Source organism: Malus sylvestris, chromosome 8 (genome assembly GCF_916048215.2).
Source record: "Malus sylvestris chromosome 8, drMalSylv7.2, whole genome shotgun sequence".
Lineage (NCBI taxonomy): Eukaryota > Viridiplantae > Streptophyta > Magnoliopsida > Rosales > Rosaceae > Malus > Malus sylvestris.
The window spans coordinates 4,902,554-4,916,849 of record NC_062267.1 but is presented as its reverse complement, the minus strand read 5'-3'; the positions used below and the strand labels follow the sequence as shown (position 1 = coordinate 4,916,849).

The window sequence follows — 14,296 nt, the reverse complement described above, 5'->3', positions numbered from 1 at the left end:
AGCACATGAATCGTACTGTTCAATCACCCACTTCCCACACGCAACAGTAGCTCATAGGTACCACATATAACTTTGCCAAAGTTCTCTGACAAAGTTGAGACACGTGAAGCTTGCAACTCTCACTACATCGCTCTGACCAAGAAGGGTAAAAGAATAGCAAAGAAACAACACTAACAAAGTTTAGACACATAAATTTTGAAGGCCTAGCTACCATATTATTACCCACAAGGGTAAAGGAACAGTACCACTGTTGGATAATTGGAAAGTCCCGGTGTGTCAACCTCTGTGCTTCGTGGCAAGGTAGACTAGCAAACATGCCCAACCTTTACTCACATTCGAGAAAACACTCCCAACAAGATTGCTTGCCCCAAAATCGAAGAGGCATCACCCTCCGAATCTCGAGAGCCAGACTCCCAACATGATTACTTTCTCAAAAATCGAAGAGAGGGTAAAGGAACAGTACCACTGCTGGATAATTTGAAAGTCCCTGTGTGTCAACCTCTGTGCTTCGTGGCAAGGTAGACTAGCAAACATGCTCAACCTTTACTCACATTCGAGAAAACACCCCCAACAAGATTGCTTGCTCCAAAATCGAAGAGGCACCGCCCTCCGAATCTCGAGAGCCAGACTCCTAACATGATTACTTTCTCAAAAATCGAAGAGAGGGTAAAGGAACAGTACCACTGCTGGATAATTGGAAAGTCCCTGTGTGTCAACCTCTGTGCTTCGTGGCAAGGTAGACTAGCAAACATGCCCAACCTTTACTCATATTCGAGAAAACACTCCCAACAAGATTGCTTGCTCCAAAATCGAAGAGGCACCGCCCTCCGAATCTCGAGAGCCAGACTCCCAACATGATTACTTTCTAAAAAATCGAAGACACCGCTCTCCGAATCTCGAGAGCCAGACCCCCAGCAGGATTGCTTTCTCAAAAATCGAAGAGGCATCGTTCTCCGAATCTCGAGAGCCAGATCCCCGACAGGATTGCTTGTTCGAAAACCGAAGAGGCACCACTTTCCCAACTTCAAGAGCCGGATCTCCTTGGATAAAGCTTGTCTGTAATCTTCACACGCAACATCAGCTTTCCAGATACCACAGACCACTTTTTCAAAGTGCTCTGACAGAGTTAAAACTTGTGAAGCTGGCAGCTCCCACTACCGTGCTATGACCAAGCAGGGTAAAGGAATAGCATTATTACTTGATGTTAGGGAGACTCCTATATATGTCGACCTCCATCCCCAACGGACAGGCAGACCTGCAAAAATGCTCAACCCTTCCTCTTATCTGAGAGGGCACTCCCAACGAAGCCTTTCGAAATATTCAGCTTTCTTTCCCCCCGATAATACCTCTGTAAACAAGCTATACTAGAGCAAGAATATCTCATATCATCATGGTTAAAAGCAAGAGTATCCCATATCATGCTTTTTCCCTGTCTTTTCCTTTGGCCTTGTTCTTACCTGCAAGACAAGGAGAAAGAGAGCAATCAGTCAGCACTTGGAATCAAGCTTCCAGCTAGGAACTGACTGCCTGGAACCCCTTACCTGATTACTTACCTGGCATTGCTCTCGAGTACTCATCTTCAACATCTTATGCTTCCAGGGAAGATACCGCATCTGCTTGAGGAACAGATAGTGCAAGTGAGAAGGATACAAGGAAGCATGTGGAGACAAGCGTAACAGCACACGTGCCGATACATCCACTACTCTGTCAAAAGCAAAAGTATCCCATATCAGCAGGGTCGAACGTACTCTAGATTTGATGGACTTGTTTTGACCCTCAAATTCTTCAGTCGGCCTTATACTCTAGAGGAAACCAGAAAACCCTCCAGCCCGGTTCAAGAATAAGCCTGTGGAAAGTTACTTCTTCAAAAGCAAAAGTATCCCATATCATCTCTTCTCATTTTTCTTCTCTTTATCCTTCATGCTGCCTGCAAGATAGGGAGAATGTGAACAATCAGCCGGAGCTCTGATTGCTTACCTTGTCTGTTACCTCTTTCAGCAGATCCCCTAGCTCGGCGACTTGGGGGACTCCTACTACATGGTTTGTATCGCGCTTGACCAAGCCTGAAACTACAAGTAAGCTTCAAGTGACATTGATACATTACCTTGTGCATCTCCACCAGTTACAGATACCACCCCTGGATGGAGGAAGAGTACTTCCAGAGAAGATTCCACATCTACCTATGAGACAGATAAGGAAAGTCAAGACGATACCACACTCCGGTACTTAGAAGTTTCGTGGTTACGAGATCATTCTCCCACAATATTTTCTAATGTCATTTGTACTAAATCATTCACTTGTACTCCCTAAAGGAGAGCTTGAACCTATGTACTTGTGTAAACCCTTCACAATTAATGAGAACTCCTCTATTCCGTGGACGTAGTCAATCTGGGTGAACCACGTACATCTTGTGTTTGCTTTCCTATCTCTATCCATTTATATACTTATCCACACTAATGACCGGAGCAATCTAGCGAAGATCACAAAAAGTGACCGTTTTCGCTACCTAGGATCTATCTTGCAAGAGAACGGAGAATTAGATGGAGATCTCAACCATAGAATACAAGCTGGATGGATGAAGTGTAAGAGTGTATCCGGCGTGTTGTGTGACCGTTGTAGGCCACTGAAGCTCAAGGGAAAATTTTATAGGACGGCAATAAGGCCAGCGATGTTGTATGGCACAGAATGTTGGGCGGTGAAGCATCAACACGTACACAAAATGGGTGTAGCGGAGATGAGGATGCTTCGTGGGATGTATGGGCACACGAGAAAGGATAAGATTGGGAATGAGGATATCCGAGGTAAAGTAGGAGTAGCCAAAATTGAAGGAAATATGAGAGAAAATCGGTTCCGGTGGTTTGGACATGTGCAAAGAAGGCCTACTGACGCTCCGGTTCGAAAATGTGACTACGGGACAGAAGTGCAGGGCCGAAGGGGTAGAGGAAGACCTAGGAAAACTTTGGAAGAGACCCTAAGAAAAGACTTGAGTACTTGGATCTAACGGAGGACATGACACAAAACCGAGCGCAATGGCGTTCTAGGATTCATATAGCCGACCCCACTTAGTGGGAAAAGGCTTTGTTGTTGTTGTTGTTGTTGTTGTTGTTGTTGTATTTGTATATAGTGTGATTTGCTTATTCCTTTGTATCACATCAGGCAACGCATAATGGAGGAATTGGAAGCTAAACGAGACAACAATAGCTTGCAAGAGGACTTACACGATAACTGGAATTGGGGTTCGGAAGTTGATGCTGCTGCTGATGAAAAGACAGATTTAAAAGGTAGAATTCACGAGGTTGAGAAGCTGGCTGAAAAGATCAGTCAAGACAGACTTGAGCTGAATGAAGATATAGTGAAAAGGACGGTATGATAAATGGTCTGCAAAAATCTGTATGAATTTAGACTGCATTTCCTAATTATTACTTCTGAGTTGTTGTTCTGGTGTCAAATTCTTTCATCAAACATGGTCAGGATTCATAAATAAAATATGTAAAGATCGATCTTATTCAAAATTTATGTCAACAGTGTGATAGGGCATGCACCCTTTCTCGGTTGGAATCCCTGAAAGATAGTGAAATGGAACTCGGATCCCTTTTGTCTGCGGTGAGGGAGAAAATGAATATACTGCAACTATTTCTGCTCCATTTTGCAGAAAAAGCTTACCAAGGAAAGCCTATGAAGCCCTTCTTACCAGCAGAAGAGATAGCTAAACATGTAACGGCTAAATGTTTTGTCATATTTCCTTGAATATTTTTCTGTTTTTCTCTCTCTAAGCGTTTTGATCCGTAGGTTTTGTTGGAAATGTGAACGTCTGCAGAAAATGAATTTCCGGATGGGACATGGAACAAACAGTTTGGTGGAGGAAAAACAGCTTTTGAAACAGATGAATGTGAGACCGAAAGAGGGTGTTGATTCATTTTCATCATTGGAAGGGCATTGTTATACTCCGCCTTATGTAGATGTAAGATTAAACATGAAATATTTAGTTCTCTTAGGATAGCCCGTGCATTTTTCTTAACCTTGGGATTGCTTTTACGAATGAAATATTGTAACAGACTTGGCACTTGCCTCTCAACGAGTTTTATTATGTGAAGAATCAGAGAAGTATAGTTCGAAACCGCCTAAGACAAATCCAAGAACTTAAATGGAAAAGCGCAAGACCAGGAATTCTATTTCAACGCCAATGGGATGAACCAAATGGTTATGTAGGTGACAATGCTAATGCTGCTGCCAATGCTATTGCTAATCCCAAGAGAAGGATTTGGGATTCTTTGAGTTTGAAAAAAGCGTTACAAGAACAAATCAAAGTAATGTATATACATAATTCTAACTCATCAAATAGAGTAAAGTTAAAACTTTGAAGTTTGTTTCCTATTAGTTTGCTGATTAATTTCTTGACACAATATTGTAGGTAAGTGGTCAGAAGGTTGATGAAGTAACAAAATCACTATTGGCCGTGCGGGCAAAAATTAAGAAAGTTGAGAGAGAATTGAAGGCCATTGAAAGATATACAGAATGCTTGAAGAAAAATTTGACGTTGATGGATCATAGTAAAGATGAGGCGTTGCCTGCCTTCGGCAACCAAGAAATTAACAGAGATATCAGCGGAGCTTAAACGACTCCATTAAAACTATGGTGTTAGGATAAACCAAAGGCGTTGTTATGGATGCAATTTACTCATCAGTGTTAGAAATCTTCTCTTCAACAATCTCTCGCAATATTTTCGCAGTCATTGGCGAAGTATTTGTACTCAATCTTTGTTGTATACTCGAGATCACCATTTTCAAATACCTTAGTTATCAAATTTCATCTTCCTTGACTTTAGTACCATTCCTTGCATATCAACACTGTAAGCAATCACGGCGACATTTGGACACTACCAAAATTCCTTTGTTCAATGTGCAAACTCCATTTTAGATGAAACTGCAATTAGACGTTACGCAATTATTGAAGCGTTAAACCATTTCAACCAAACAAGTGGAACATCAACAGAGGACATTTTGCCCTTTTAATGTTTAGTCCTAGACGACATTCACTTCTCCCAGACCCTGCGTAAAGCGGGAGCCTTGTGCACTGGGTACGACCTTTAATGTTTAGTCCTAGACTGCAAAATTTCTTTTCGTTTCGAATCAACTAATATCAACAAAGATTGCAAAGTGCAAACAAGGCTTCTTCGATCATTTTCGTGTGTTGTGTTTCTATGTTCTTTTGTGCTAATAGTTTATATGAAAAATGATGTTCGTACTTTACAGAAAATTGACTGCATTGGAGTTTAATTTCCTCAAGAAGCGGTGGAGTTGAAAGAGATCAGCGGAGATTATTTTGGGAACTTCTTTGAAATATAATTTACCTTTTATTTTGTTAAATTTAATAGATTTTTGTTAGTATATGATCCCATGTAAGCAAAAAAGTTGGGCCAGCACATGACACGTCATCACTTAACGAACTCAACTCAATCGTCACAATTTCGTAACATAAGCTTTAATGTACCAAATTGTTGATTGAGAACTAAGGTTGAATGTTAGACTGATCGGATCAAAAACAAGGTTTCTAGTTTCCATTTCAAAATTTACAGTTGCATTAGAATTTTTGAACTTCCGAATTTACGGATTATTCAGAATCAGAACAATCTCAAAAATTTTGAAACATAATTTTCAGAATTCATATTATCTATTTCAAATACTGCACATCTGGCAGACTAGTTCATTTAATTTGACAATGGCGCCCCAATAAAAAATAAATTATTGAACATGATTTTTTTAATAAGATTTTGGAATCATTTGACCTTATTTGCGTGGGATGCAAGTGCATTTGGCTTAATATTAAAAGGACAGCTGATGCCAGTATTACCCGCATCTCCTTCCTAAGTCAGACTAACGTTTCTAGCACTATGGAGAAACTGGAAGCTAATTCTACACAAACAGCGCCGGTACTTGAAAGCGAAGGAGACAAAGAGAACTTGTATGAAAATCGGAATCAGTGTTCACAAGTTGATGGACTTATAAACGATGCCGCTGATGAAGAGCCAAATTTGAAAGGCAGAATTCAAGAGGCTGAGAAGCTGGCTGCAAAGATCAGTCAAGAAAAACTTGAACTGATTGAAGATATCGCGCAAAGGACGGTATGTTAAATGGTCTGCTAAATCTACATAAATGTATGTGACTGTATTTCCTAACTGAATCATCAAACATGATCATGATTGAAAAATGTGTAACATCTTATACAAAACTATGTGGACAGTGTGATCGGAGCTGCGCCCTCTCTGAGTTGAAAAACCTGAATGATATTGAAATGGGACTCGGCTCCTCTTTGTCCTCGGAGAGGGATATAATCAATATACTGCAACTATTTCTGCTTCGTTGTGCAAAAAAAGCTCACCAAGGAAAATCAATGAAGCCCGTCTTGCCACGAGAAGAGATAGCTAAACATGTAAGAGTTACTCATTGTTTGGATTAAAACTTGATTTTTGGCCCAAGGATGGAGTCAGGCCCAAGGATGGAGTCAGGAGGAATAGAAGATCAAAGCCCAGCCGAAACTTGGGAAGGCAGGAAATGGCCTTTTCTGACTTGATACAATTCACAAATGCCACTTGCCTACCTACCCAAGGATCAAGTGGTGTAGACTGATCAGACTGCACAGCCCATAAAATACTTTATGGTGGCATTACATGTAATAAAGCTGATGAGTCATCACCCTCAGACCGCATTCGGGCAAAGCTGTCGCTACAGGAGCCAAACCGAGTAGTCTATAAAAGGAGGAAGAGGAGACAGGAATAAGGACACTCAAACAAACAAACAAAAGCACAAACTCTGCTCAAAAAGCCAGATTTGCCTTTCAAAACGAAGCTGTAGTCAGCCCAAGCTTTCATCCCCCTCGGGATAATCTTTTCTCCTAAACTTTGTAATAGCTCTGCTACCCTGCTCTAACTTGTTGTAGTATCGATTCACCCTTTTTGTATTCTCTTTTCCCCTCTCCACCTCTAAGCTTTCAGACCTGTGATAAAACCACAAAGATAGGGACCTGCAAGACGATCAGCCTTAATTGATAAGGTTTAATCTTGCCCGACCTGCTTTGCGCTGTCTTTGTCTTTTCTTTCTTTAAAGTCTAGCAATATGTTGTATATTTTTAGTTATATGCAAGATTGTTTCTAGCAAAATCACGATGACAAAGCTTTCTCAATACTTGGATCCGATTTAAATACATCTTCAATGCTTAAATCAGATCCAAGTTCTAAGCCTGCAGGCATGTAAATCTGATTAGTTTAAAAGTCCTTGGCCTCAAGGCATAAAAAAGAACTTTATGTGGACTTAACCCATCCACGACAATCCTTGATAAACGAGAAGTCCGAAGTTACTTGGGGCGCAAGTAATCGACCTACCTTCTAGTTTTCTTTCTATTATATCATGATTATCATAGAACGCTTAAGCATGGGATGGACTCTAATGGAAAGCCTCAAGGCCTACACCTAATGCCTCACAAAGGCATCCATTTGGATTCATCCTATTCAGCGATCTTAAGAGTCTAAGCATAAGAATGAACTCTGATGGGAAGCCTCAAGGCCTACACCTAAGGCCCCACAAAGGCACCCATTTGGGTTCGTTCTATTCCTTGGATTCGGGTAATCAGAAATATAATAGTTAGAAGACTCCTACAATCACAAGAATACATATGATGCGTTCGAGGACTGGTTTAGTTATTTATGAGAAGCCTCAAGGCCTATATTTAAGGCCCCACAAAGGCACCTGTTATAACTAACACGGTTTCTTGGATACATATATATATATATATATATATATATATATATATATATATATATATATATATATATATATATATATACAATGAAAGAACGACAACCATTTTACATCTGCCATGCTAAAGATGGCAGTGGCACGCCTGAGCACCTAAATGTTAAACTTGATTGCGAGCCTCAAGGCCTATACCTAAGGCCCCACAAAGGCACCTCTCAAAGTTAACGCTGTCCTTCTCTTTCAGCCTTGCCCGAAGAGCCTTGCCTGAAGAGTCTTGCCCGACGAGACTTGCCCGACAACGCCCAGAAACGAAGCAGAAGCCCGACAGCAGCCCTCAACCGGCGCCAACCTCCAGGGGAGCTGTGTGCTCGTCGGCCAGGAAACATCCCCAGCGGAAATTCCTGCCACGAACACTCATCACATATATGCACATGTGGCGGTATGTAAATGTTTCTTGACTATATTTTTTCCACTATGTCTTGAATTTTATGGAAATGTGGACATGGATTCTGCAGAAAATGAATTTCCGGATGGGACATGGAACGATCAGTTTGGAGGAGGAAAATAAGCTTTTAAAGGAGATGAATGCTAGACAGAAGGAGGGTACTGGTTTATTTCCCTCATTGGAAGGGGATTGTTATACTCCGCGTTCTGTAGATGTTAGATAAAACAAGAAATATTTCTCTTAGAATACCCTTTGTTTTTCTTTAATCTTTCAATTTAGTTTTACTTTTGGTTTTGGACTATCGAAACAGGTACGGTTGTTGCCCCTCAATGAGTGTATGTATGAGATGAATCAGAGAAGTATAATTCAACACCGACTAAGACAAATCGAGGAAATAAAATGGCAAAGCGCAGGACCTGGAATTCTGTTTCAAAGCCAATGAGATGAACCAGTTGGTCATGCAAGTGATACTGCTAATGCTGCTGCCAATGCTGTTGCTAATCCCAAGGGAAGGATTTGGGATTCTTTGCGTTTGAAAAAAGCGTTACAAGAACAAATCAAAGTAACATACATAATTCCAACTCATCAAATTTGTAGTTAAAATTTTGACTTTTGTTTCGTTTAACTTGCTGATTTAATTTCTTGACACTATATTGCAGGTAAGCCGTAAGAAGGTTGATGAATTAACGAAATCACTATTGGCCTTCCGGCGCGGGCCAATTTTTAAGGAAGTCGAGAGTGAATTGAAGGTCATTGAAAGAGATATAGAATGTTTGAAGGGGAAGTTGCCATTGATGGAACAGAGGAAATATGAAGCACAACAATGTATTCTTACATTGAGAATATAAGGTGTTAGAGTTTTGAGACTCTTGTCCCACATTGGAGAAAATAAGATTCTCAATGACCTTTATATATGTTTTTTCCTCTATAATATTAGTTATGTATTGGACCACTTGAAATGGGAATTGAGGCTTGGGTCACCATTTTGTGTGGATTGGGCTTGATGACTATACTATAATATTAATATTAATTAATCTAATCAATTAGTTTTAATTTTCAAATTAAGTTTTTAATTAAAAACGTTTTGATTAATAGACACAACTCTTTCGTATAGCTTCAGATACATCCAAAATGTATTTGAAGAGGTATGAAAGAGCTTATATAACTGGAGTCCTCAGTTCCATTCCAGAAAAATCTTTTCTTCCTCCTTTCTGATTAATAGACACAACTCTTTCGTATAGCTTCAGATACATCCAAAAGGGTATTTGAAGAGGTATGAAAGAGCCTATATAACTAGAGACCTCAGTTACATTCCAGAAAAATCTTTTCTTCCTCCTTTCTTCTGTACGAAATTTCCAGAGAGTAAACACACAAAGCAAATTCGGTAGAATTAGGTAGTTGAATCCTGATCGAGCAGACGTTGTTGAACCACAAGCACAAGAGTGAGATGTAAATACTGTTCGAATGACATAGCTATTACGCTAGTCTGTACCTTTTGTAATCAAGTTAGTACCATTGATATTCTTGTATTTATTTCTGTATTTCATTATGAACAGCAAGTATTTTGATTAATATATATTCTACAATTTCAAGTTCTGTTATTTTTATTTATTTCTGAATTGTTCTCCAACATGAGGTATGATGACTTTAGGTGGTCTGGTGTTTTAGCCTGTTGATCAAAGTACTTCTCTCAAGACGAGGAACTCCACGATGTACTAAACCAAGACAATGAGATGACAAGAAGGTGTCTAAACTTTGCTGCTTATGCCAAGTCTCAAATAAGCATTTTCGTCAAAGATCAGCGGATAATGAATCCGTCTTAATTTATAGTTCACCGAAACAACAAAATCTGGTTCCTTTGACGCGCTCACCATATCAACGCATGATGTTATAGTTCTTCTGTTATTCATCAATTTCTTGCAATGTTTTTGCATTTATTGGTAATAACCTCTATGTATTAATTCAATCCTTTTATTATTACACTTGTGGTCACCGAATTCGAATACCTTAATCAAATTTCATCTTCCTCAGCACTGTAAGCAATAATATTTCATGGTTACTAGTGTCATCGATTGCTGCAAATTGATTGGCTAAAACAAAGAAAATTATAACATGTTCGGTTTCTAATATTCACTCCCCTAAAGGGAAAAACTGCAAAAGCCGCATTCGATCTTGTAACAAAGAAAACTTATTCTAAACGCCCATTTCGATTGAAAGATTATGGTGTCACCCTTGGATATCTCATCGTGCTACTCTCTCTCCTCACGTCATAAGTCACGTGAGGAGAGAGAGTAACAGAATGGGGATATGGAACGGGAGTAGGGAAGTTTGCCTCATTTTTAAGACGACTTTTACTTGCAAGTTGGAATTGAGACTCAATTCTTATTGCTTTCTTTATGTTTTTCAAATCCTGCTGGTCTGGCACACGCCATTTCCATCCATTAGAAAAATAAATTATGGAAGAGAAATTGTTTAATAAGGTTTTGGAATCAGTTGACTAATTACTTTGCTTGGGGTGCAAGTGAAATTGTTTAATAAGGTGTTATGCATCCCATTAGTCTATACCAGTATTTATCAGCATCTCCTTGCTAAGCCATCAAGAAAAGCCAACACTATGGAAAAACTGGAAGATAATTCGACACAAATACCGCTGGTGCTTGAAAGCGAAGGAGATGACATTCACTTGCAAGAGAGCTTGTATGAGAATCGGAACCAGTGTCCAGAAGGTGATGAAGAGCCAAATTTAAAAGCCAGAATTGAAGAGGCTGAGAAGCTGGTTGCAAATACAAGTCGAGATATACTTGAGCTGATGAGAAATATAAGCCGAAGGAAGGTATGTTAAAATGGTCCATCTGCAACTTGCATGAACGTATGCGACTCTGCATTTTCTTATGTAATGAAATATGTGATGTGATATTATTGAAACTTCTTCAACAGTATGATTTGTATTGCGCCTGTTCACTGTTGGACTACTACCGGAATAGGCACAAAGCGGGGATCAGAGACTGTTTGAACCTGGAGAGGGAGAAAATGAATATACTGCAACTATTTCTGCTACGTTGCGCAAATAAATCTCACCCCGGTTTGTCAGTAGAAGGCATAGCCAAACATGTAAGAGTTACTCATTATATATACGTACAATGTTTTCCAGTTGTTTCTTAGTTAAGCCTTTTGAGTTTGTTGGATTTATGGACATCGATTCAGAAACTGAGTTTCCGGATGGTACATGGAACAAACAACTTAGCCGAGGAAAAGCGGCTCTTGAAAGAGATCAATGTGAGCCAGGAGGTTTCTGCTGGCTCATTGTCCTCGTTGGAAAACGACTATCATATGCTTCCTGAAAATGTAAGAATAAACATTACATATTAAATGTGTTAGAACTTGTCAATTCAATTATACCTTTATTCTTTCTTAAAATTTGGATTTGAATTTTTCTTATGGACTATTGAAACAGACTTGGTGGTCGGATCACCAATCGCGGTATGTGCTTAATCAGAGAAAAATAGTTCATTACCGCCTAAGACAGATCCAAGAACTTAAATGCCAAATAGCATCAAGAACGGCAATTCTATTGCAACGAAAATGGGATGGAGTCATTTCTAATGCAAAAGCTAATGCTAATGTTGCTGCTGCTGCTATTTTCAAGGGGAAGATTTGGGATGCTTTGCGTTCGAAAAAGTCCTTGCGGGAACAAATCAGAGTAACATACATATAATTCTAACACATCACAAAAAAAAGGTTGAAAAATATTAACTTTGTTTCTTTGCTGATTTATAGTTTCATTCATGCCGTAATATTGTAGGAAACTGGCACGGAGATCGATGAGTTAAAGAAATTATTATTTGCTCCTGTGCGGCCGGAAATTAAGTGGGTTGAGAAAGAATTGAAGGTGATTGAAGAAGATATAGAATGCTTGCTGAAGAAACTGCCATTGATGGACCAGAGGGAACGCGAAGCATACGGCCTGCATAAGTTGAGAAAACAACAGAACTTGCCATTGATCACAGCAAGAAAATGAGATTCCAAGAAGATGTCTGCTGATTAGCTTTCTTGGCCCGAGTCTTGAATGATCTTTTTCGTCAAAGATCGTTCGATGTTGAATGAATCCTTCTGAATGTATAACTTTACCAGTAAAACATAAGTATGTGTTTTCAATAGAGTCCTTGAAGAAGAGAGTGCAAGTGATGCGTCAGAAAAAAAAATGAAGCACACCAATGCATTCTCAAACATGTTGAATAAAATGAAAACATCAAGTCATTGGGCCAAGACAGTATGCTCGCATCCTTAAAGTTGAGTTCGAATTCCCCTCCATGTAGATTATACTAATTTATAATACAATATCTTATTGTCAAAGAAACCCGGTGAATCAATGCATTCTCAAACATGTTGAATCAAATGCAGACGTGAGTTAGGTCAGTTGACAGAAACAGTGTGTTCGCACCCTTAAAGTCGAGTTCAAATTCCCCACCTTGTGGATTATACTAGTTTAGAATACATTATCTTTTTGTCAAAGAAACCTGGTGAATCAAATTACTGCGAACTGAAAGTGACAACTAACAAATGGGTAATTGGAGGATTGAAGTTTGTGACTTCTTCATGGTTGGTTGAAGTGTCAAAGACTCAAAAACCAAACTCTTGTTGCTGACAATGACAGCAACAAGTAGAAGAAAGCTTTTATGAGAAAAAGACTTTCCTAGTTGGTGGGTGGGTTTGGGTTAGTCCTTTTCTTAAGGAACTCCACCAAATACCAAACCAGAGATTCAGTCTCATGAAGAACATGATATGGCCAGAAAGTGCCTGTAATTAGCTGCTGCTTTTATCAATGTCTCAAATAATTTGCTTAATTTGCAAAGGACTTGTAGTCATTTGAGGTTCCGCATTCGATTCCTTAGATATACATAAAAAGGATTTTACTTAATGTAGTTTTCTGCTTAGTAATTATGATATACTGAGTTATGCATTTGCAAGTTGAACTCAAGACATGTTGACCTTTTCTTATATCACACAAACATTAAATTACAAACGGACCAACACTTTAATGTAATTTTAAATATAATTTTTACACTAAAAAGTCAATCATGTTACTATTCACTTTACTTTTTATTTTGTCATTATCATTAAAACTCAAAGTTTTCAAGCCATTTTCATTAGTTTTCCTTTTTAAAAATATGAACTAACTTTTGATTTAATGGTATTTCTATTACAACTAGTGAATGAAATCTCAAGTTTGAATCACTAGTCTCTATTAGTTTATTTTATAAAATAAAAAAAAAAATTGGATTCCACATATGGCTCTTTATTTTTTATTGTCAAATTGAATAAATCAAATAAAAACAACGTAACCAAAAAATGTGTACAGGGAAAGAAAGAATGTGTTTTGTTTTTGTTATCCCTTCAAAAAACGAAGGATTGTTAACTTGGGGTTTGGGTTTTCTACATGGACTTGGATTCTCTGCCCTCCCAATTCGGTGCCCTTCCCGTGCCCTCCTGTTTGTGTGGTCACGGTTAAGCCACGTCAATATTTTATATTACTATTTTTTTTTTGTCTTATTATTTTTATAAAAAACAATATAAAATATTAGCATGGATTAACCGTGACCACACAAAACAGGAGGGCACGAGGAGGGCACCGAAATGGGAGGGCAGAGAATCCAAGTCCTTTCTACATGACATGGAGCCTTAGGTTCTTTACTAAAATAATATATCGGAAGAATTCCAATTTTCAATGAGTTGTGCTATATCCATACACAGCTTTTCACATTTTCACAAATTTCTTTAATTTATGTTATTTAGGGGGTGTATTCAATTGGGAATTGAAGAGATTTTAATGGATTTTTATGGAATTTAATTTATTTATAGAGATTCCATGTAAATTTTTTATTCAATTCCCTTAAAATCTCATGAGGACATGAGAGATTTATAGATGCTTAAAATACACTACAAAATCTCTCAAATTCCCTCTAATTCCTCAATTTTTTGAAATTCTTTAAAATCTTAATTGAATACATCCAAATTTCTAATAATTTTAATAAACTATCTTAAAATCATGATTGAATACACATTGAATTTCAAAGAATCACTTAAAATCCTGAATGAAAAC

General features: G+C 38.5%; 4 protein-coding genes and 1 pseudogene across 4 annotated transcripts; all 5 read left to right on the top strand.

Moving 5' to 3' along the window:
- Positions 1-3,118: 3,118 nt before the first annotated feature.
- On the top strand, positions 3,119-4,615 carry LOC126632628 (uncharacterized). Its single transcript, XM_050303078.1, has 5 exons — positions 3,119-3,364; positions 3,526-3,714; positions 3,818-3,961; positions 4,056-4,307; positions 4,412-4,615. Exons 1-5 carry the CDS (start codon positions 3,167-3,169, stop codon positions 4,613-4,615), a joined length of 987 nt encoding a protein of 328 aa, XP_050159035.1. The 5' UTR covers positions 3,119-3,166.
- A 1,275-nt stretch (positions 4,616-5,890) lies between these two features.
- On the top strand, positions 5,891-6,456 carry LOC126632627 (uncharacterized). The gene is made up of 2 exons (XM_050303077.1): positions 5,891-6,121; positions 6,241-6,456. Exons 1-2 carry the CDS (start codon positions 5,891-5,893, stop codon positions 6,454-6,456), a joined length of 447 nt encoding a protein of 148 aa, XP_050159034.1.
- A 1,789-nt stretch (positions 6,457-8,245) lies between these two features.
- LOC126632626 (uncharacterized) lies at positions 8,246-9,044 on the top strand (annotated as a pseudogene).
- A 1,766-nt stretch (positions 9,045-10,810) lies between these two features.
- On the top strand, positions 10,811-11,358 carry LOC126633466 (uncharacterized). The gene is made up of 2 exons (XM_050304079.1): positions 10,811-11,029; positions 11,134-11,358. Exons 1-2 carry the CDS (start codon positions 10,811-10,813, stop codon positions 11,356-11,358), a joined length of 444 nt encoding a protein of 147 aa, XP_050160036.1.
- On the top strand, positions 11,246-12,465 carry LOC126633467 (uncharacterized). Its single transcript, XM_050304080.1, has 3 exons — positions 11,246-11,307; positions 11,401-11,541; positions 11,651-12,465. The coding sequence occupies exons 2-3, from the start codon at positions 11,416-11,418 to the stop codon at positions 11,909-11,911; spliced, it is 387 nt and encodes a 128-aa protein (XP_050160037.1). The 5' UTR covers positions 11,246-11,307; positions 11,401-11,415; the 3' UTR covers positions 11,912-12,465.
- Positions 12,466-14,296: the final 1,831 nt, after the last annotated feature.